A 25,159-nucleotide genomic window follows, 5' to 3' on the forward strand; every position below is an offset into this window, starting at 1 on the left:
AAATTTTTTAAAAATCAACCTCATATAAAAATACAAAACTATAAACAAACAAACATTAACAAAACAAAAAACAGGATAGTTAAAACAATTTTAAATTGAACTACGGACACATTAAACAACAATATGGCATCGGCATTAAGACACGATGATCAATGGAACTGAAGTGCCAAACATAAGTCTGTACACCTACGGGCTCCGCTTTTTGACAAAGTAGTCAAAAAATACACTGGAGAAGAAGAGACAGCATCTTCATCAAATGGTGCTGGTCACACTCGACGGTTGTGTGTGGAAGAAAGCCAAATAAACCCTTACTTATCACCTGGCACAAACCCTAACACTACTTATGCTGCTGATGAGACAGAATGGAATGACGCCTACTGCCATACGGCTATATTCACAGATGAGTGTCTCACTCGGCCCTCATCAGAGGGGCTTCCTACAGTAGACGGCAACTAACACAGAGACTCATAACTAGACAGTGTACCAGACTCACAGCCCTACGACTCCTACCCCAGCACTCCACCCAAACCCCCCCCCCACACACCCTGTCGTGATGCAGAGCCTGACACCATAGAGCAAGTGAGGTAACACTGAAAGCAGATTATAAAACACCGTGACTATCTGATTTCTTACCTCATCGCTCAAAGCTGATTCAAATGGTAACAAGTATATAGAATGAAAAGCACTCCTAAGACATATAAAATTTGTCTTAGTCTATTAACAAGTGCTTGCTGGCATCTGAGTAAACAGACTTTTAGGACATAAAGATTAATTCATACAATATTAGTTTACTGAAATTTATGGTGTCATCTCCTGACTGAAAAAACTAAGAAAACATAATTTACTCCATTGGTCTTTCTCGGCTTTCCACAGGATTCGGGATTGTAAGAGAATGTTTGTACAGTGCTGAGTTTTAATCAAAGGGAAAACCTTTGGGTAGGAAAATAAACCCCATAAAAGGAACACTGCTTGACCCACAGATACCACAGTCCTTTCTCCCTCAAACTGCTGTGGCAAGGGCTCTCCCAGAACAAAGGGAAGGCAGTGTGAAATCTATGCATGTGTGCACATGTGACTGTCATGACCCAAGTACACAGACCACACTGAAGGGGAACTAAGGAAGGCTATATGAGCCAATGCCCTGTAAAGTTCAATCTCTGTATGTGAATCCTCTAAGCCAGTGTTGGCACAAATACACGCTGCTTCCTGACAGAAGGCCTTTGTGTCCCATCCTGCTATGTGAGACTCACAACTGTCAGCTGACTGGTTCCACTTCTGAGTCCCCACTTAACTGGATTCAATTAAAAATTATGAGGTGAACACTGAGTCGCAGGAAGTGAGCTGTTAAGGAACTGAGGAAGGGCGAAGAACAGAAAATGCTCAGGAAAAGCGCATGCGCTCATGCACGCATTGTAAAACAACACCAGTGCAACAGTCCTTCAGAGAAGAGAGATACCTGTTTTACACAGCTCCCCTAACGGTCCCCACTGCATACTGAGGAGGCTGCGGCCATGCCATGTGGATTCAAGAGTGAGCAGAGACCCTCTACACAGCCACACATCTACACCCCTCATGGATCCTAAGACTACGGCTCAACTACATAGCAACAAAATGGTTTGGAAATCACTCTGGCAGTCGGTTCACTGAGAAGCCTTATCTACGGACAACCCCAGGAAGGAACCCCTTCCACGTGTATGGGTGAGGTTCTGGCAGGTCGCAGGCAGGCCTTGCATTCCCAGGTAGAGCACTCTGTCTCCTTTAACTTACGTTCATAAACATATTCTAAGTAGGAGAAAGCCCCTGTAACAATAAACCTTTGTTTTTGTGTTTACAAGCTTCTTAGGCTCTTCTAACCACATCTAAGTGTGACTTGTTAGCAATAATGTTCACATTTAATTTTCAAAATTCTCTTACTCCAAGAATCTTGTCCTCAGACTGTTCTGAAAACCAAGTACTAAGGTGACTTGAGAAACTCTGTGAAGGACTAGCCTACTGAGCGTGTCAGACTCCTGACCTGCAGAAAATCTATGGAAGGAAGTGTGGCTTTAATCCCTTTCACCAACTAGGCCAATGAAATGATAAATGGGTCCCTAAACGAAGAGCACAAAGAGAATATAAAACTACTGGCTGAAAACCCTAACAAAGACTATCAAGTTTTCACTGAATAGAGCTTCCCTGCTCTAACCGCCTTGAATAAACAAGAACGTAAATGGTTCTAAGACATCGTCACAACTTAAGTCATCTCAGAAAACAGGACAGACTGTTCAAGAACCTGAGATTCACCCACCCACACACACAAAGTTTAATCTTACCTTCGACACCATACCACCATCCCCGCACACCCGAAGTTTAATCTTACCTTACCTGAGAAGGACAAAACAATGTTCTTTATATGTGTGGGGGACAACTATCTACAGCGCAGCAATTTCTGAACTCCTGTGGAATACTGCGGGGGAAGTATTTCTTCTTTCCATAGCCTTGCTGTTTTCCTACAAAACCTCCACTCAAAATCTCAAACCATTACTCCTGTGAATATTGTCGCCCTTTCTTTATTCATAATAGCAAAATACAGATCTGTCAAACTTGTCCTATTTTGTCAAGTCGATGTTTACAGACTAAAGGAAACCATGGTGATTTTTTGAAAGAGCTCAAATAACACCTCTGGTCTCCACCACGAGGAACTAGGCTAAGGGGTGCTTTACTAGACATCTCTGACTTTCTGTGGGAGGTAAAATAAGTTTGCTTAAGATCTAACTCTTACAAACACATGACCTTGAAATGTGTTACTTACATAGGAAAAAGGTCTTTGCAAATGCAATCAAGTTAAAGACCTTGCAATGTGGAGGCTCTTGGAGGAGTCTGATGGGCCCGAAGTAGTCTCAAGGGTCCTCATAAGAAGAAAGGAAAGGGGTACCATGAGCAAATGTCTGACAATGGGGCAGAGAGAAGATGTGGCCATGAGCCAAACAGTGAGTTACTTCTCGAAACTAGAAAACCAACCTGTAATGTAAAAAGGAACTGTTGCTGACACCTTAGTGCATAGTGGACTCCTGCTTCTAAACCATGTGATTAATAAGTCAGTGTTGTTCCAGTCACTGCGTGGACGATGAATGGTAGCCACAGCCAGAGGAAGCCGATAGCATCTCCTTCTGGAGAAAACGGGTGGATTTTAAAAGAAATACTGCTTTTATGAAAAGAATAGAAGAAAAAAATTCATATTTCAGTATGGTGCTATTAGCTTGGGTAAAACACAGCATTTTCATAGTTTAGGTGACAGGTCCTCAGAAGATTAGTGTAGTCAGGCTTTTCTTTGGGCTACCAGTTCACAAAAAAACGACATGGAGTTTTACTATTAATTATGAAAGCTCAGCTGACGCTTATGTTTGTTTCTAACTAGCTCTTATAACTTAAATTAACCCATTTCTATTAATTTACTTTCTGCCTTGTGACCTTATTACCTCATCTCTGTAGTGTCCATCCTGCTGCATCTCCGTCTTTTTCTTCCCGGAGTCCTCTCTGCCCTAAAAGCCCTGCCTATCGGCCATTCAGCTTTTTATTAAATCAACAGAGTGACACATCTTCACAGTATACAAAAAGATTATTCCACAACAGCTTAGGCTTGTTCCTAACTAGTTCTTAATAACTTACATTAACCCATAGTTTTAATCTATGTTCTTTTATATGACTCGGTTGCCTTTCCTCTCTACTCCCCCTCTTGCCTTCTCTCTGTCTGGCTGCCAACTCCACCTTTCTTCCCAGATCTCTCTCTCTGCCCAGAAGTTCCTGCTATACCTCCCACCCAGCTATTGGCCGTTTAGCCCTTTATTAAACCGACCACAGTGAGACATCTTCACACAATGTAAAGCAATATTCCACAACAGACTATAGGTCTTGAAACAGCAACACACATTCTCTTTCTAGGATTAAACACGCCTGGCAATTCCGTATTCGTGGGTACCACGGTTTGAAAAGTGTGTCATCTCTCAAATTAAATGCATGCACAAAATGACAACTCATTCTCCTTGACTAGTTTAAGACATACTGCACCGTCAATCAGACATGCTGACCCTCCTCCAACTCAGAATTCACTAATGCAATTCCAGCCAAAACCAGAAAAACTTGATATTCTGGCTTTCTTTGGGATGCTTTTACACAGAAAGGGGTCTTTATCCTAAAAATATGAAACACTCTTATAGATAACTACTGACAGCAATGTGACTATGTGTGGCTAGTTCTATAGGTTCACTACCAACTCTCCCAACCTCTTCTCAAACTGTTCAATAAGAAAGCATGTACACAATACTGGACCTGATGCTGGTCAGCAGCTAATCAAAGATTGCTACCTTCCCTCCTTCCCTCTCACTGCCTTTTTCCTCTTCAGAAGGAAACACTACAGTGGTCCTAACTCTCTGTACCCAGAGGAGACAAGTCTATTAACATGACTGACACACCATTGTCAAGTAGAGTATCTCAGACTCCTAACTCAGGTATCAGAACAGGAAATACTGCTCAGCTGGGTCTGTTTCTCCAGGTGTAGGAGGCATGGAAGTCTTGTGCTCACCAATGAGCACTAAGGGAAGCAGGAATGTTAAACACACAGGCTTGTCCTTGCAAAGGGAAAGATACCCACTCAAAGGCTAAGAAACGGATATGGCTAATAGACTGGTGACCTTTGCTCTAAGTGTGGTCTCAGCCACACCAGATCTTCCCCAAGACCCTTATGATGAGCTTGTCAATCTAGAGAAACCATCTTTACAGAAGGCGTAAATATAGGCAATCTACAGAACCCATCTTTATCAAAGATGTCACATGTATTCGTGCTTTGCTTAAATAGGCCTAATTTCTCGGACTCAAGTTTGAACCAGCACTAGCTACTGAGCTAAACTATTTCCTTGCCTCCCGAACAGTTAGTTACTCTGCTGGCTGTAGTGGTCGCAGAGACCCCTGCATCCATGTCATTCACAAGACCCATCCAAAGCACATGGAAGTTCTAAGAGACTGAAACAACGTCTATAGGGGAGAGGAGGAGATGGCAAGCCAGGCCGGACTCTGGGAGACACTGCTACTCAAGGAGGGTGGTAGTGAACAGCTCAGGACACTGTCACTACTTGCGACTTAAGAGCTCTCGACCATACACAGAAATTTTCATAGCTCTCTTAGCTTCCTGTTTACAAACACCAATTTTACTTAGTGAATTGTTTAAAACAGCATATACTGGATTATAAGTAAGGAAGAAAGCAATCAGACACCTTCATTCTTCTTTGAACTTAGGATGGTTTTAATAAAGTATCTCTAACAACACAAGCTACCAAAATTTTTTATAGTCAATTCTTTAAAAGCTACATTAGAAAATGATCTAAGAAAGAACTCTTTACACAGTTCTTGCTAAGTGTGTACTAAGTCGTAGGCACTGGGGTCGTGTTCAGGGATCCCTGCTGTGTGCTGGGCCTTCTGCGAGGGTTTGGTTAAGGTCCGAATGAACAAACTGAACACTGTCCTTGCCTTCGGTGCTCACAGGCCATTGTCAGTTCTTCTCTTATGAACCGCCTATTGAAGTCCCCGGTCTGTTTTTCACTGAAGACAGAATCACTATCCTTACAGATGTAAGTAAACATTTCCTAGACTGAAGACACTGGCAAACATTCTATGAAGTTAAAACTGGAACAAGTCACAAAATGAGTCTAAAAGATCTACTGATCCTTTGCCTCCGTCTGCCACAGCTGCTACTGTCTCATACTCCGAGCACATGACAGTAGGGTGGCCAGGTGATTAAGAGCACAGGGTCAAGCCAGGCATGACATTAAAAACTAAAGCCCCAGCACCTACAAGGCGGAAACAGGAGGATGGCGAGTTTGGGACCAGACTGAGCTAAATAGTGGGTTCCAGGCAGACTAGGCTAAAAGTAAACCCTTGCATCAAAAAACAAACAATGAATTTAAAGTTTACTGGCCCTAGAGAGCCTTGTTTTGGATCTCAGCTCTCAATTCTTAACTAGGACCTTGGGCAAGGATTCAAATGTTGATGTAACTCAGTTTATCAAGTGCGAAACGAGGATAAGGAGGCTTTAAGCGCTGCTTCAAATACCACTTGGAGGAAGACATAATCCACAAATAGCACTCACACTAAGTCCAGCAGGTAGTGCGTGTCCACCAGGCGCATGTGCAACAAGCGCATGTATTTACAGTGCTATACTAGAGCGAGCTCCTAACAACTCCAGAGGCTTGCCAAACTACCAGAACCGTGTCAGCCCTTGTTAAACACAGACATCATTCAAAGCCAAAGAATACAGACCTACACTTAATGAGCCAAATCAGAAACAATGATACAAGTGCCAACTCACCTAATTGTTTTACTACCTGTCACCTCTGTGGAGGTGGCATCGATCTGTCCTATCTGTATGCTAAAACACTCCATGGCAGTACCCTATCTTAGCTGGGAGCATCACTGAGCTGCCTGATATTGGCCATAGTAAAAACATTCACATGATGGAAATGAACCAAGGCCATACATCGAGACGATTTTTCCGTGAAGAAATGGCTACCACATATTCACCAACAAAACCCTGCCTATCAAAGTGAATATTATAATAAAATACTCTATTGCTTTTTTTAAATTTCTCTCTTTTTCAAAAAGGAAAAGTTGGTGGAGGTGAGAACAAAGCCACATGTTAGTTATGTTGACTGACAACTAGAAGTTTCTTTTACTCCTGTGTTGTTTTGTTTTGAGACAGTTGGTGTGGGCCAGCCAGACTCTGGCTCCTCCTGCCTTGGACTTCCGAGTACTAGGATTACAGGCCTACACCCCCATGCCCAGCTAATCTCAGATTTCATTTCAAAGCCATGTCCCTAAAGGACCACAGAACTTTGGCAATAACTGCACCAGAAAATGGCTTTGCCTATTTTTTACCACCAAAGTCTGAGACATTTGGTATTCCTTATAAATAACAAGGCCTATCAGCCAGGGATCAATATGAAGGTAACCTTAATAAATAAAATATCAGTGAGTGCCAAACTGTCATTAGATATAGTCACATACCTCTCCAAATTGTTTGGACCTTTTGACATTTCTTAACCCACGTCAGTATCAAATAGTCCTATAGTTACTTCAGCTGAAATACAAGACTAACTTTCAAACAGCCAACTGCCTTCCTTGCTTGCTTGCTTGCTGCATGTCCTGTCGGGACCTGGTATAACGCATGCGTGAGGAATGTGTTCAAAGTGACCAGACAAATGAGTGCTTCAGTTCACAACGTGAAGGGTGACGTGACAACATTTCTATACTCAGAATGAAGCTTGAATGGAATGGGTTGGCTGCACATTCAGGACTTACTGGATTTATTCAGAACCAGGGAGATAGACAGTACAATGCCTGGGCACTTCAGGAGGGCAAGGGCGGAGGGAAGCACAATTAAGTATTAAAGGCACCACCTAGAGATGAAAACACCTGGGCTACGGTTACAACTTTGATACCAACAAGTGCCAGGAGCGTCACTTTCAGACTCAAGAACGCAGGTGCTAAAATACATCATCCCATGACTGGCTCCGCCACAACTCAAACAACTCAAACAAATATGCTGCCAGTCACCACAGTAAGAACCACTGCTCTGCCCGCCCTACTGTGATAATAGTGAGTTCTTATTAAACTGACCCAAATTTAATGATCACACAGATAGAAATATTAAAATCAGTCATATCTCCTGACCTAATGCCAAGGTGAATGTGCACACCCTTTCTGTGTCTTTGGCAAGATCAGTTCAGAGCTTCGACTGAGCTGAAAGAGCAGTGAGATAAATTATATACTGAGGGCTCCGAGATCAAATCAACATTTATATATCCCATCTATTAATAAAAGAATATCTGCTAGGTGTGGTGGCGCAAACTTTTAATCTAGAGAGGTAGAAGCAAGTGGATCTCTGAGGTTGAGGCCAGCCTGATCTACATAGTGAGTTCCAAGATAGCCAGGGCTACACACAGAGAGACCCTGTCTCAAATAACAAACAAACAACAACACAATAAAGAAAATCGTGATTTTATGTGTGTGTGCCTGTTGGCTTTTTAAGAAGAAAAGGGGCTTCTATTATGGGCAAAACAAGGCAGCAGGTACAAGGCTGATTGTTCTTTAAATAACTATGAATACAGATAACATACATGTGATCACAAATTTTGGACAGTGGACAAGAGAAAGCACAGATGATCTCTGAGAAAAGGGAAACAGGCAAGCTTGCCCTGCTATTACCCCAAGCTGACTCATCACTGGGGAGTTTCCAAGCTATAGTTCATAGGAAACATGGGGTAAGGACATGGGTGATGGTAGTCTCCTTCAGGCGACAAAGACAGTTCATCTGAGAGGGTTAAAACAACCTGAATGTGCCAGACAGAAAACAAAACAAACTGCACAAGAGCCAACGCCAAAGACTTGAGAGAGGAGTTACATCTTCCATGTGTGAGGAGTTGGCACAAACCGCAGGCAGTGAGAGACTCACCTTGCAGTCACAGGCAAGCGCCCTCAAGGAAAAGGGGAAAGCTCCCAGCAGCAGCAATTTCTCAGACCCTGTTATCATTACCGTGGATGAAAGAGGGCATGAAACATCAGTTACCTGAGGCTGCTGCGTCTGTGTGGCCCCAGCAACACAGTATCAGACCACCTGCGATTAAAGGAGCTAGAGATACTGGCAAGTGCTTGACAGTGCTAAAAGACTTCTACACAACACTGCCAGGTAACAGGATTCTCTGCATTGCCAACAAACATGCAAAATGTCTGAGCCAGCTTGTCTATGGCCTTGGCTGTTGTCTAAGGGTACACACCCACTCAGAGCTGCTACTCAGAAAGTTTTCTGCGTTTCCGGCATTATGTTATTTCTATCTAAATCAAATCTATCTCCTCCTGATTTCACTTGTCATCCACTGTGGCAATGTTCATTTTATTTATCATCCTATATGATAAAACTATGTGCCACAAAGTAGCACAAAACTTATATGCAAAATTTATGCCCAAAGTGAAGTAATCTATATACTCCTTACACGTTCTAGAAGCTGCTGCACATCTGAAGTTGGCAGCTTCACAGCTGACAGGTTAGTTACTGCATTTAAAGGCAGCCAGTTAGGAAACCCTCACTAGAAGAAATTCACTTACTCACCTTTTCAAATATGTACGTTAGACATTTATCACATGCAAAGGATCACGAGAGCAGTGGATATATTTAAATGATTTACATATTTCCTATGGTTTCTCAAAATTCAAAAGTATTCCATCCTCTACTTCATAACACAACTTTTAAATGCAGAATGAGCTTTCTCATCTCCCTTTTATATCTCTACATCATCTCTTAAATCTGGTACCTTCCTTTTAACTCCGAGGTTCATTTTTACTCAAAGAAACATAGATCTTCTAAAATCCTTCATTCCTTCTCGTGAGGGTGAAAAGCTTCAGGAAGCAAGATATGGGCACAGACACACTGGCCTTGCTAGTGTCAACGGTCACAGAAAGTTACTCTCAGAGTTTGTTTTTGTTTTTTCCACTCGTTTGTTCAGCCCTGCTACTGTCCCAGTATTCATCTAGCAGGGGTCCCCAACAAACCTCATGAGATCTCCTACGGAAAAGCAACATCAGCTTCGTCCATCTCTGGGGCTTCCACAGTGCTCCGAAAATAGCTTATATAATTTTTAAATATATAAATGAAAAAAAAATAAAGTTGAATAAGCAAAAAGTAACCAAGCATTGGAAAGATGGAATATCTTAGAAACCAACATGACATTTGTCTGTTTCGCTCACGTCAGCATCATCTCAGCATCCTGGACGACCTCAAAAAGAGCCAGGGAGCATGTCACTAAGTCCGAGCCTGATGATAATAGCTGAGGCCACTGACAACCGCCTCAACTGTAATCAGCCGCACAAGCTGTAGGACGGTAAACTGTCGATGACGGTGCCTGGTGGCCTAGTCAGTCGCTGTCACTTATCCCCCACATCCTGCTTACAAACTGTACCTGTCAGGATCACATGAACGAGGGTGAGAGACACACCTCGGTTGCTCAAGTGCTTGCTGTGCCAGCATGAGAGTCTGAGCTCAGACCCTCAGCACCCAACTATTAAGAGTGGGTAATTCGAGAAAGAGAGTATTTTTTAATCTCTATATTTGACATTTTAAAACAAGTATCTATTACTTATGGGATAAATATAAACACCACTGCAAGTCAAATAGAAAGCTCAACAGAATTATCATTTATACACACATGATATACTGCGAGCTGCCAGCAGACTCCTTCCTGAGAGTCTTGTGGTGTAATTAGCGAGTGTGCGCAGGCTGATGTCGGGTGTCACCCTCGGTCTCTATTCTTTTGAGGTAGGGCTTCTCACTGAACCCAGAGCTCTAGAGTCTGCCTGTTTCCACTCCCTCAGCCCTGGAGTTAGAGACGTTGTGCTGTTCCTAGCTATAAGTGCTTAGTAACGCTTGAAAACTACTGTTTCCATTTTTTCCTCAAATTCTGTTAAGTTTTTCCCTAAAACCTCCTACTGTCAAAAATTTGCCAGTTGCCTCTAACACGCCAACGGACTCAGATGTGGAAATTGACTGTAAGCTGTAAACTACCCTTACAGTTCAGTTATAGGGGCTGGGGACATAATCAGTGGTCGTGAGAGCGTCCTGCTCTTCCTGGGAACCCAAGTTCGGTTCCCAGCACCTACTGGGGCAGCTCCCAGTCGCCTGCTTGGAACTCCAGATTTCCACCTCATTTTTATCTGGGGTTTCTCGTTGAACACAGAGCTCTGGGGATCCCATTCCTCTGGACACTGTGGGTACTGCATGCATGTGCACAAATCCAAATACAGGCACACATATGAACATAATAAAAATAAAGGGGAGCTATCATGAACCTTTCAAGATCTGCCTCCCAACTACCCCAGAATCAGCAAGAGATGAGCTCCCCACCCCCTCTGTGCTGGCTTCCCATCTTCATGCTCCACATACATGCACACACAACACAGGTTATCTGCGGTGAGCACGAGCCCAGATCGTCACCCCTCCCCGCCAGTCCTGCTCTCTGCAGCGTTAAAGAGCTCAGGCCAGAGATTATCATATTCCTCTCCAACAGTCTCTGTCTGTCCTGATCCAGAGCAGATGGGAAGCATCCAGACTATAGCGGGTCCTCAGAAAGCAAGCTACTGGGAAGAATGACATAATGGGAGTGGCCATTGGCCTGGACACGCCTCCTGAAGCCTGGCTCTTAGAGCTCAGGTGGAATGGAACAGCCATTCCATCAGAGAACTACAGACAAACTACCACTCGGCCTTGCAAAGTGGGAGTATTTTTAAACACATGGCATAATTTCTATTTATACTGAATACAATCTACTGCTTAGAGCTCCAAAACACGGATACGCCTGCTGCTTGCAACTTGTCGCCAATGGCGCATTAGCCACATCAGCATCCAATGGACGCTGAACCTCAGCGCTGTCTCACACCCCCACACACACACACAAACACGGAGAACAGTAGCTCTCAACACAAACACACACACACGGAGAACAGCAGCTCTCAGTGCACACACATACACACACACAAACATGGAGAACAGCAGCTCTCACCGCACACACACAAACATACACACACGGAGAACAGTAGCTCTCAACACACACACACCACACACAAACACGGAGAACAGCAGCTCTCACCACACACACACACACACATACGGAGAACAGCAGCTCTCACAGCACACACACACACACACACACACACACACACACACACGGAGAACAGCAGCTCTTACCCGCACATTTAAGTATATAGATTTCAGAACCCAAAATCCCATTAAACAAAAAGTAAGCTGCATTTCTTCTTAAACATGGGCCTCTAGCAACAACTCCAGAACATTCAAATGCCATTTGTTTAAACCGAGGCTATCCAGCCTACACTACTTACAATCTATACTAGTAACAGAATAACAGCTTTGAGTGTCGATAAGGACGGGCCATGGTTATTTAGAGGAAGAAAATGACCGTGCAGCAGAACCCCAGTCCCCAGCTAGCCACTCAACCAGTACATGTGACAGGAGCCCAAGTCCCTCGGCTATGAAACTTAGGCGCATGCACCAAGGAGGTACTGTCAGGATTCGGCTGCACCATACTCACAGTGGCATAGCAGGTACAGAAGACGCTATTGCTACAACGACCACTACTTCAGACTGACAAATCCATGCTGAAAATGCCTCGTGCCATCTTTACCTGTTTGCTGTGCCATGGCCAACAGCTACTTCTTGTTACTAAACCCTCAGGTCTGCTCCTGTATTTGGGGCACAAGAGCATCCTCTAAAACGGAGCATAACATTTTTGGCTTAATAATGGCTGACAAGCAACATCTTCCTGCCTTTATAGAAATATATACAAAAACACCAGGACATTATTTTCCGACAATGGAGGAGAGAAGTGTAGCATCATTCTGTCCAAATTAAATGAGAAAAAAACTTCTGTGCCCACAATAGCCCCTTGCACAGGCAACACAAAGCCTCCCCTGCCCACCTTCCTTCAAAGGTCAGCTCCACCATGGAACCCTAAGATTCTCAGGTCCCTCCCATGTACACCTGGACCCTTCCTTTCTCCCCAAACTCAGCTCTGTTAAGAGGCCCCTGCCCTGTGAGCCCCTTCTCTGGGCTCCGCTTCCCTGGCACAGCCTCCAAGCTTAATAACTTAAGTACCAGAATTATCTGCAGGCTCCATCTTGGTGAGCAGCTCTTGTCCCTGCTCCAAGTGTTTTGTGTCTCCCCGGGCTTTCTACGGAAATATCAAGTATAAAGCAAAATGCACTAGAGAAGGGGTTCTATTATATGCTAATTTGTCCACATGAAGCATATAATCAATTAGCTCCTGACTAGAATTAGGAGAAAAGCTGGAAGCAGCGCTCACTGGATGTTTTCAGGGGAAGGCTAATTATGAGGTCACCACATTTACCGCGTCATTCTCCTTCTGCCTGAGCGCACACTTCCGTTTCCATGCAGCCTTCTACGCTGGAAGAGATTGGGATTTAGGCATGTGCGTATTCTTCTATGAAATATTTACATAATCCATGTATTTGGGTTCTTGTAACTTTCTTTTTCTTTTGAGACAGGGTCTCACCACCATATAGCCCAGGCTAGACTCAAACTCAGGATCAACCTCTGGAGTATTGGGATTTATACAGGCAGGGGAACCACATCCCGGACAATTTAGACTCTTCCAATCCTGCTTTACACCCACCAAAAACATTCAAAGAAAAAGTATAAGGGTCAAAAAGTATCTGCATGGCGTTCAAATACTGTGAAAAGCATTCATAAGCATAAGCCCTCACTTAAAGATCATACAGCATGGAAAATTAAATCCAAGGGCCAGCAAGATGACCCAGGGGGAAAGGGCACCTGCTGCCACGTCTGAGAACCCAAGCTCAACCCAGAACCCACATGATAAAAGGAGAGAACCAACTCCCACAAGGTGTCCTCTGACCTTTAGAGTACTCATGCAGTGATCCATGACCATACAAAATAATATACGCATGCCTACAAAAGTAATGGAAGTAATAAAAATATAAGTGAGGGAAAGAAAACTGTAGCCTCCACTCAAGCTTTTCATGTGCTACTTACATAGTTCCCTTGTCGTGTGTTACCACAGAGACCACAAAGTCAACACTCAGACACTGCTTTAATTGCTCATCTTTTTCCTAGCAGTTCCAGTGCTGATAAATACTTTAAGGACTGAGGTTCAACCCAAACATGTTACAGGAAAACTATCATAAATTTCCTCTATCTCAACTCAGATCTTAAAAAAAAAAAATCAGGGCTGGAGAGATGGCTCAGTGGTTAAGAGCACAGGCTGCTCTTCCAGAGGTCCTGAGTTCAATTCCCAGCAACCACATGGTGGCTCACAACCATCTCTAACAAGATCTGGCGCCCTCTTCTGGAAGACAGGCATACATGGAGGCAGAAGGTTGTATACATAATAAAAATAAATAAATAAATCTTTTAAAAAAATCAAACATGATCATTGACTGAAAACATTATCAACTGTAAGGGGTAAGACCATAAAACTCTGCATTCTTATGACTCTGTGTCTATCTGTGTATACATATTTACACACACACACACAAACATTCAGGCTATTATCTAGACACAAAACCAAAAACATTCCAAAAAAACTCAAGCAAGCTCTCTTCTGTATAAGTACTTCTGATTACATTTTCAGAGCAGTAATTCGGTATCTCAAGAGATGAACATTCATGTTTCATAGGACATGGACTGCTAATTTCAGTCTACCCTTAAAATAGAACAGTTCAACTAATATTAGACTCAACTGTTATAAGGCACTGTAGCTGCCAACAAATTGGATATCTGAACCGCTGCAGCCGCTTATATAGATACCAGAGCAAACTGTCAGATTGCTGAGCACTGAGCCCACACACTCTCCAAAGTAGGCACAATGCATAGTGTCCCTTGCAGAAACATAATACACAGTGCACAAAACACTGTGACCACAAGAAAGAAAGAAAGAAAGAAAGAAAGAAAGAAAGAAAGAAAGAAAGAAAGAAAGAAAGAAAAAACAATTGGGCTTTCATTTACTTTAAAAACTAAAAACATCTATAAAATAGTCATTCAAAACCATTGCGGGGTGCTGGGGAGATGGCTCATGGTAGGAGTGCTTACTACACAAGCATGAGAACCTGAATTGACATCCAAAGCACCTACATAAAAATCTGTGTGTGGCTTAGAATCGCAGTGCTGTGGGCAGCAGACAGGAGGATCACTGAAGTTCATTGGCTGCCAGTCTATTTCCAGGTTTAGTGAGACTATCTCAAGGGAATAGGGCAGAAATGATAAAGCAGGACACTCTATTCCCTCCTCCGACCTTCACATGCAGCTGTGTCCACCTGCACACACACACACACACACAAACACACACACGTATGCATACACACACACCACATACATACACCTCACATACACACAGAGAGGTGGGGGAGAGAAACACTTTTAAAAATAGACAAGGAAAAGAGGTTCGATACAAAGGGCCACTGCCACTGACCACTGCCTAGCACTGGTTCCCAGAACAGGTAAAACAGTAAGAAAATAAAAACAACCAAATAAGAAAGCAGAGTAATGCACACTGGGGGGAGGTGGGTACTGAGTTTACCCAGCAACAGAAAGCCACTGGGTCTGGTCTGATTGCCAGCACCAGAGTCCCACAAAAAGGAAAAGGGGGAAAGACGTAAACACATCTCCAAAGGACATACAGAAGCAGCCAGTAGATACATGGAAAGATGTTCAAGATCATCTATTAATTGCAAATTAAAACCAACAACGAACAGAGCTCAGACATGAAAGCACAATGGCACCACCATGGCTTGAATAAAACCCTGATGAAGTTGAATGCTCTAGTGCAGAGGTGCAACCCTTGCCAGTGAGGAGGCCGTGGGGTCAGTGTCCTCATTAGTGGACTGAGTAAACTGGTCCCCTCCCCTGACCCAGTAGGTTCTCCCTTCTCACTGCTCTGCCAGGATCTGAGACAGCATGGGGCCCTCCTCAGAACCAGATCAGATGAGGCTGCCTGAACTCGGATTAGAACCATGAACCCAAACAGACCTCTTTTTCTTAAAACTTACCCAGCCTTTTGCTATGGCAACACCAAACAGACCAAGACAAACATCCAAGGCTGGTGTGGACATGGGACGACAGAAAGTCTCAGTCACTGCTGGTGGAAACAGAAAATGACCCAGCCACTTTAGAAGAAAGCTTAGCTGTTTCTCACAGACCTAAACTAATACCCGAGGATCCATCCCGTTCATTCCTCTGCCTCAGTGACTGGAAAGTCCACATTTAAAGCCATTCACACCAATGTTTACAGAAGCTTTTCTAAAGGTTTAGAAAAACAAAAATGGAAAGCAAGCAACATGCCCTAACTGGGCAAACACATTTAAATGATGGGGCATTAACAAGAGACTATTACTCAGCAATAAGAAGAAACGGTACATTAGGCCAATGAAAGACAAGGTGTACAAGGCCTGGTAAGCCACACCTGCAATCCCAATGCTTGAGAGAAGAGTGAGTCTGAGGGTGAGCTTGGGTTACACAAGTTCCAGGTCAGCCTGGGCTACGTGCTAAGATCTTGTCTCCAAAAACCAACAAACCAACCAAACAAACAGAAAACCCCGGAAGATATGGGAGCATTACGACATGCTAGGTGCTAGTATGACCAGGACATATACCATATGATTCTAACTGTATTGAAATCTAAAAAAGGCAAAAATAGAAAAAGCAGAAAGATCGGTGTTGTCAAGGCCTCGAAAGATTGTTTTAAGTAGTAAACCTATTCTGTATTATGGTAGACACATGGCATATTTGTCAAAACCTGCAGAAGAAAAACTACTGTAACTATGGGTCGCAGTTATAACACATGCAATCACACATGTCAACAGAGCAAACTCAGGAGAAGGGGGCACCATACACAAAGTCATAGCTTTCACTCATTTTTTTTTCCTTAAACCAAAATCTGTTCTAAAAGCTAAGTGGGCTTTTTGGATATTTTTGTTTTGTTTTTTTGTCACAGACCAGGACCAGCTAGAGACCTGAGCTCTTGGGCACGCTCCACCCACCAGTCCGCTGTCAGATTACTTCAGTCTTTCATCTTCCCTGCTGAGTTAGTATCGTGGGATAAGTAAACTACAAAGGGCTTCGTAGGCCCCACACCAAGAATACATGGAGTCACACTGGCATGAACAGCACAGAAAACTGAAACAGTGAATGCATAAGAACATGTTTCTAATTCCCTGACACAATAGTAGCTTTGTACACGATATTTAATGCTGGGATCCACTGGGAATATTTTCCCCCACCAGGAAAAAGAAAATCAAGACTTTGTTAACTCTCTTGGACAATTCTATCTAGGAAACATTCCAGGCACGTATCAAAGCAGCCACATGTAGTGCTGGCATTTACCAAAACTTAATACTTTTCAAGGTTCCTTCGATCTAAACATACACTAGACACACACTAAAGGTTATCTCATTTTCATAGATATCTGCAAAATTAGAGTTTATAAATTAGCTAAAAAACAGTTCAAGTTCTAAAACCTACTTAGCATTTCAAGTGAAGTCACTTCTACGTATTTGAAACTACTGTTACTTCATGCCATTTAACACACCTCAGAAAATCTAGCTTCACTCAAAATCAGATCCTCAATAAAATATTTCCATCAAAACTGTTCTGTAGCACTTACTTGTCAAGGTAATGTCACTCAAAATGCACAGCTTATGTCAAACGTACTCTTGACATTCAGACGCAAACGCTATCACCGATAACGCCATCTCAGGAAAACTGACTCCATTAAGCCTCTGTTTTTAGGTCTGTGAAATGGCAATGGTTATAAAGAGAACTATGGAAATTAAAAATTCAGAGACTCCTAGTTTAGAAATCAAAACCTACCGGTGCCCTCTTAACCTTTCTGCCCTCCCTATTCTCCATCCAATCCTCTACCTTCCTGTCACTTACCTGATATGTGGCATCTGCTGAGGGTTATTGAGGGTTCTACTCTCTAGCTACAAAACTAAAGCAAATATGTGGTCCGTGGCATGGCATCTAGGCCTCTCTTCAGTCTGATCCATACAAGCCTCCCTTCAATCAAAATTCCCTTATCAGTGGACTTCGGAGTCACACCCATGGCTACCCTCTACCTCGCATTCATCCCTGAAATTATGCCTTGTCCAAGAGATCATCTCATTTGACCTTAACTATAAAGCTTTCCCTGCAGCACACATGTCCCTGGGTTGAGGTGATGATAAAGTACTTGCCTTGTGTCCTTGTGTCCACAGATGCGCATTGCTTCCTGGCACACGTTCTTTCTTAACCAATCCAGGACCACCTTCTCAGGGGTGGCCCCTCCCACACTGGGCTGGGCCCTCCTCGGTCAATAAACAGTTAACAAAACACCCCACAGACTATCCAGAGCCCCATCTAATGGAGGCGATTCCTCAACTGGGGCTCCCTTTTCTTGGGTGTATTGATGATTTTGTATCAAGCTGGCCGAAACTAACTAGCATATCCCTAAAGCATGAGGAGCCAGCATCGCATGAAGAGCCACGCCCAACAGCCTGTCTCGGTAATCCCTGGGCTGGGGAAGGCAGACATGGGTAGCTTCGTGGAGCTTACTAGCCAGCCAGCAGCCTGGCTAATGCAAGAGAATACACGGTGAATATAGACCAGAGGACGACCCCACCCTCCACAAACAGGCGATACACACCAAAATGAGGACAAGCACTCAAGAGAGTATGGGGAAGAGGGCTGCTGGTCCAATCACTTGAAGAAGCAATGCTGAATCTCAGAAAAATCCTGAACTTCATCTTTGGAAGCAGGAAAAACATAATCACAGTGTTACTAAGAGCTGAGAAATGGACACAGAAGCCTGTCCTATGCTGGTCTTCCAAGTCCTCACAGAGAGAAGCATGCATGTGTGTCACAGAGGTACCTGGGTTCTTTTTAATTCATAAGAAATCACAAGCATTCTAAAAGACAAATTGTTTCCCCATCTGCAATGCTTTTCCGAGGTAGAAAGTTAGGGGTTGTGCTGCACGCTCTCCCCTTTCACGCTCAGCTATGGAACTAAGAGCGAGTTAACAGACAGCCTAGCTACTCCATCTGTGTGCAGCCTCCATGACTTCAGATGTTTTCATAATCTCCAATTTCATGATGAGGCTTTGGTCCAAGCTCCTCACACAGCCCAGCTCCTGGGACCCATCAGACACAAAGGCAGAAATACAAAGGCTTCATTGCCTCACTGTAAAACAACGAGGCAATAAATTATCCTCATCACTTCTGCAGGCTGTCACTGCCCAGATGAAATTGTGGGGCCAGAAATTAAGCATCAACAAACTGCCCAAACGTAAACAAAGAACCTAAAAGTTCTTAAAAGCATGTTTTCTTTTTAAAGTACCTGACAACAAATGCAGAGATCACCATTAAGTCGGAACAAAAGAAACAAAACAGCCAGGGTGACAGTGGAAGTTCAAAGTTCAATTATTAATAGCTAATAGGTCCTTACATTCCTGAGCTGATCCGCAGTTCTCGTGTCGTAAAGCAATAGCCAAGCTCTCTGGCCAATTCAAATACTCATGATTCCGTGGAAATTACGCTTTAATCAACATTATAACATTTTCATTTCATTTTTAAAGTCCTCATAGTTCAATGACACTTTCCTCTCTTCCCACAACCTTTGCTGAAGTGTAATGTACTGGGTTACAATTATTAACACGCACCCAAACTTCAAGTTTTCAATTTAGCACAGACATTCTATCCTGTGTACCAGACACTGCCGGCTGTAAAAGCCAGTCGCCATTCTTCCCTTATTCTGTACAACTATAACTTCAATTGTGCTTGTGGCACGAGATGAATTCAGTCAAAACAACAATAATAATAAAAAAAAAACCATTTTCTTCCTTGCGGATAGGGGTGGCTGGCAGATGAAACTGAGACAGGGAAGCAGGAGGAGTAGCGACCATATTGTAACTATTTAGCGATCACGTAAGAGAAGCTAAGTGGCCAACTAGCAGTAGGCAAGTCTGTGTCCCTTCTGGCAAATGGAGATACTTTATATCCCTGGGCCATCCTGCCTTGAAGCTCTTGGGGGGTGGGGGTTCTATTTAGTTAAGCACTGTCATCACGTTTCTCAGGAGCAGCTAACCTCAAGACACTCAACAAGTTAAACCCATTTTTTAGCAAAACACAGACTAACACCACCTCACTCAATGTTACATTGTCATGGTGTAGCATAAAGTTCACTTATTATGTAACCGTATGCCATGAGCATAGCATGAACACAGGAAATCTGAAATCAAGCTCTGCAGAATCCTGAAGCCAACCGAAGTCGCCTAAGCAAGATCATCCCAGAATGTGCTGTACAGAGCGGAGAACTTGCCGAGGCACTGACCCTAACATTCGCCTTGCCGGAGTACCAGAGCTAGTATGCAGAAAAGAGAGCTTATTAACCAATCACACGAGCTGGTATCCAGAAAAGAGAGAACATTTACCAATCACACGGCTCTTCGAGATGTCAAAACTGAACTGAAAATGGAAACTACTGTATTCTTGCTTCCTTCAGCCACCAGAAACACAGTAATTCTACAGATACCCGTGGAGGACAGCAAACTTCACCTGTGGTCCAAACCATAAAAGGTTGTCTAGGCACTGCCGTAAGTAAGTAACCGAACTGTCCACCAATTTTCACAGAGAATAATGTTCCCACATTTCTATTATTATTATTATTAACGTGTGGTGGCAACAAATAAGTTCCAGATCACTGGCAGAATCAGTACCATGTTAGACCAAGAAACTTTAACATTTTCAAATTAATTTTCAATTAGACTAGCAAGATGTTTCAAATGACAGCAACAATCATGGAAAACTAAGTTTGATCCCCAGAACCTGCACAAAAAGCCAGATCTAAGGAGTAGGAGGATGGGAAAGAATGTGATAAAAATACATTGTGTGAGCCAGGCGGTAGTGATGCACACCTTTAATCACAACACTCAGGAGGCAGAAGCAAGGGAATCCCTTAGTTCAAGACCAGTCTGGTTACAGAGGAAGTTCCAGGACAGCCAGGGATACACAGAGAAACCCTGTGTCCAAAAAATAAAAATTACATTACAATGAAAGTCTCACAAATAAATGAAATACTAGATGTCATACTACATATCTGTGATCCAGTGCTCCTGTGACAAGACGGTTGACACAGACAGGAGAATGGCCACAAGCTCAGAAGGCCAGCTAGCCTGCAGCAGGCTGCACAGCACACTGCGAGCACTTGCCTCAGTGGGCTGGAAGGAAGAACTGACTCCTCCCCAAAGTTGTCCTCTGACCCTCACAAGTCACACACACACACACACACACACACACACACACACACACACACACGACAGCCACAAACACACATCACATGCATACTCACATAACTAAGTAAAAACCACACAGAATAAAACATGATTCATATTAGCATTTTCACACTTAACATGATATAAAAGTATCTGTGTTGGGAAGACACGATCAATGACAACTCAAGCGGCAAGCAGCCCTTCAGATTAATGTGACAGCTAAGGATTCATCTATAACATTTATTTCGCTATACTTGAGAAGATGAAATCACTCTACCTTTTATACTAAGCTACTAAGAATATTTTCTATCATACAGGGAATGTACTACATAATTTACAATAGATAGAAAGGTGCTAACATGGGCAATTTCAAACATAAACAATATTAAAGAATTATGCTTTATTTTTCTAAATGCCTTTACTCACTCTGATTTGGTACCAAACCAGGAATGTTTTGACTATGAATCTGTTTTACAAATAACCGGATGAGAATATGATCCAGAAAACGGCTCCCGTCTTTGTAGCAAATAAATCCTAGTGTTATTCTAGTTCAGTAAACAGTTGCCTATTTTTACTCTGACTTAAAGGACCGAAGCCATACACAAGAATAGCGCACACCATGAAAACCCAGAGCGTGCTCACCACTAACTCTGTCTCCAGAGGGCCTGGGATGGAGTCCTCCCAAGACTGCATGAGGACTATGCCGAACAGGCTCCCAGCTTCCAAACCCAAGACTTCTAATTCCTAACATTATAGATTACTGTAATTTTACATTTTGACAACAGGCTCATTTTGAATTTACTCCAGTTGACTCTACCACTTACCCTACTCAACAGCTGGGCATACACTTGGCAACCCAGTCACACGGCAGAGAAGAGCAAATGCACTCTTGTAACCAAGGATTTCAACCGAAATCAAAATCAAAATAACCTCTCTTCAAACGGGAACACACAATGTGTTGAACAATGCAGTATTTCAGAAAACTGAACTTGGAAAGTTTTGCAAACTGGCGCTCCCTATTCAAAGCAGACAATTCTTTTCTGATTAGATCAGCCCCTATAGCCAGCCAATGGGAAAATAAGTGCCGTAGTGAAGTCATCGTATTGGTCACTGATGGGAAATCAAAACTGGCTCCCAAACACATCAGGAAACAATGGCTTCCCCAGGTCTCCAGCCTTTCATAGAGTACGCTGGCCAACAAGCTTCTTTTCCTCTCCAAAACTAAGTGAAATTCGGAACATCTGTACAGCCAAATGCAAGTTGATGACCTAAGCATTTCAAAACCACAAAGAGTGAGGGAAATACCCCCCTTGATTTCTGTCTGTGAAATCCTGGGCAAAATGTCTTAAGAAATTTATGTTTGAGTGCATTACTGGCAGTCATATTAGCATCAAAATGAGGCAATGACAGATGCACAGTGGCCACTTATATTTAATTTTCTGTTATTTACCAGGACAAATAAGGCAAGCTTTTAAACAAAGTCTTTTTCCTCAAGACTGGCCAAAATCAACAGTCCGGTTATTTCTTTTTCAGTCACCTTAAATTACCCACTCACCACTGATACTGAACTTGATTGGACCAAAAAAAAAAATTTAAAAAAGAAAAATTAAAAGCTGTATTTTTTCCACATATATACTGTAGACCTTCTTGACTTTTTTATACAGCTTATAAGCCTATTTTGCAATATTTCTCTTTTTTAACTTTCTAGAGACAGCTAAGTAAGAATATTTAAAAAAAAAAAAAGAAGCAAACCTCAGTACATTACATACACAAGCAAATGCCCAGATATGAGTTGGCTTAAAATATCAGTGCACTTGCTCAGAGTGGTATAATCCACAAGAGAGCTTTGGCACAAAGGAATTCCAGTTGTGTTTACAAAAATGATATGCGAAGTCTAAGGATGCCAATCACAGAACACATTCTAGAAAGGCATAAAACATGACTGCAGGAAGACTCTGAGCTACAGGGAGCTCGGAAATTCTGTTAGTCAGTTTTAGATTTATATTAGGAACAGAAAACTGCATGCATTTTATTTAATTTGCAGAAACTGAGTTACTAACCCCAAGGCAAATATTCAAGAGATGCACTTGCGTCCATCACATGAAACCACTGTTAACTCTTTATTCACACACATCGGTGAGCCATCCTCACAACGGAACACGAAACAACCGTGAACTCGCAATAACACTAGTCTAGGCATACTTAAAAATACATTTCAGGAGACATAAAGACTCAACATGGAAAAGTACCGTTTCTATTTCAGCTAGCATATTAACTTCAAAGTCAAAGCATTCCTAACATATATGTCCACGAGAATCAAGTTGGCACAAAATTTCCTGAACCTAAACAATCAGCAGAAAAACATCTCAAATAAACGTCTTTATATTTGAATATACGACCAACTCTGTGGTTAAAGTCTTCTTTTTATCATGATATGAAATAATTTTGGACTGCATTAAAGTTAGAATATAATCGTAAGAGATAACTTTTTCACATAAGTACAATTTTTTTTTTAGAAAAAAAAAAAGAATGATGTGGTGGTTGGTGGTGTGCTCAATACAAGAACCTTTATAGGTAGGTCAAGCCTATAGCAGGTAGGACCAGCCAGGCTTGGAAATCTCACAGAGAAGTAATGGCATCCACCCTCCTAGGAAGAATTATGGCTAGGCTTGGTGCTTAAGAGCTTCTACAAAGGAAAAGAAAACGCAAAGTGCTTCTTGGAAACAGACCTCCCCCGCCCTCCATTCCACCGCCTACCCTTAGGGCGTCTCCGAACCCTCTCCCACCCAGCTCTGTTCTGGGGTACAAGATTTCATCCAGAGCACCTGACGGTCCCCAGGGCTGGTTCCGGCTGCTGTTTACTTGTGCCCACGCGGGGGTAGCTCTGATTTGGGAAAGGTAAAACGGTTCCCACCGGCCCTGCCCCGCCAAGCAGCCCATCACAGGGATCTCGTACCTTTGTACCTCTCCAGGACGTCCTCGTAGGCCTGGAGGTACTCCTGCTCCTCCACGTACAGGTAGGCGGCGGGGGACAGGTACCCCGCCATGCCCGGGTCTGGGGTGCTGGCCGCGCCCGTGGGCCCGCGACCCGGGAGGGGGCGTCAGAAATCCCAGGCTGGAGGGACAGCGCGGCGGCAAGCACGGGACAGCGACCCCAGGGAAGGCTTCGGGTGGCCGCGGGCGGTGGCGCGGGGCAGGCAGCCTCCTGAGCCTGCGCCCCGGGCCGCGGCGCTGCGGAGGACAGCGCTGCCCCGCCGGGATGCGCCGCGCTTCTGCGGCATCTCCGGGCTGCGCCACAGACGCCCGCCCGGGAGGAGGAGCAGCAGCGCTGGGCTCCGGCACCGCCCTCTGGCCCGCCCACCGCCCTCCGCCCGCCGCCCGTCCCAGCGCGGTTTCTATTTGGGACCCACAACAGGTGCGGGGGAAACAAAGCCCCGGGGCTAGTCCCTACTGATGGGGCTGGAGGCTCTCCCCGAGGAAGGGGTATCGTCGACCATATTGGAAGTACTTTCCCTAGCCCATCTGACGGCACAGAGGGCCAGGTCACTGTAACGGCACGAAAGGGACCGACCCGCGTCCTGGGGACAAACGTCCAGACCTGGCGGCCTCTGGAGGTGGCAGGGTGCTTCAGGGCCTGACAGTGCCTCCAGGGTCAGAGCTGCTGCAGACCAGCCGGCGGCCCCTCCCTTCTGCCCCCCAGAGCCTGCCGGCGCATCTGCTGCTGCTCTAGGAAGGACTGTCCATTCACCACAGTCCAGACTACTGTCCCCTCCCTCTTCCCTTGTATTATTCACTGCACATAGTACCAGCATCCATTGAGCAAAGGGGATACAGTTCTCTTAAATTTGGTTCGCCATATGCTAAAATGAGTAACTTTAAAGGACCCCAAGATGAACCAACTGGCACGAGGCATGTAATGGATGTTTTTCAAAAACACTGACTGGAGTCCAGCAGCTGTGGATGGAATCTTACATCCTCACTGTGGGTCACCAGCAAGTAACTGATTATCTTCACGGGCAAATATGGGAAGATAGTAACTAAATGAAGCTCTGAGTATAAAAAGGTTTTTTTAGTGTTAGCTACCACTATTTCCATGCATAGAAAGCCCACTCGTTAACAACCATCTGGATATATGACACTTCTCTCTAAATCTTCCATCTCCTATTTCCTCTGGCCTCTCCCCCCTCGACTCTTTCTTCGTTGATGTTTAGTGCTGTGGAATTGAAACCATCTTCTGTCAACACTATATGAGGATGAAATATGCTTGAAAAGTGATTTCTGTTAG

At 43.7% G+C, this 25,159-nt stretch overlaps 1 protein-coding gene across 1 annotated transcript in view; it reads right to left on the reverse strand.

Annotated features, from left to right (window-relative positions):
* Positions 1-24,314: 24,314 nt before the first annotated feature.
* LOC126496922 (uncharacterized) overlaps positions 24,315-25,159 on the reverse strand; it is a 95,322-nt gene continuing 94,477 nt past the window's right edge. Inside the window, exon 6 of the mRNA XM_050134606.1 lies at positions 24,315-24,667. Coding sequence (XP_049990563.1) covers positions 24,315-24,667 — 353 coding nt within the window. The remainder of the gene's footprint in view (positions 24,668-25,159) is intronic.

This window comes from Alexandromys fortis, unplaced genomic scaffold (genome assembly GCF_014885135.2).
Source record: "Alexandromys fortis isolate MF-2015 unplaced genomic scaffold, M_Fortis_MF-2015_v1.1 scaffold_20, whole genome shotgun sequence".
NCBI classification, from domain to species: Eukaryota; Metazoa; Chordata; class Mammalia; order Rodentia; family Cricetidae; genus Alexandromys; species Alexandromys fortis.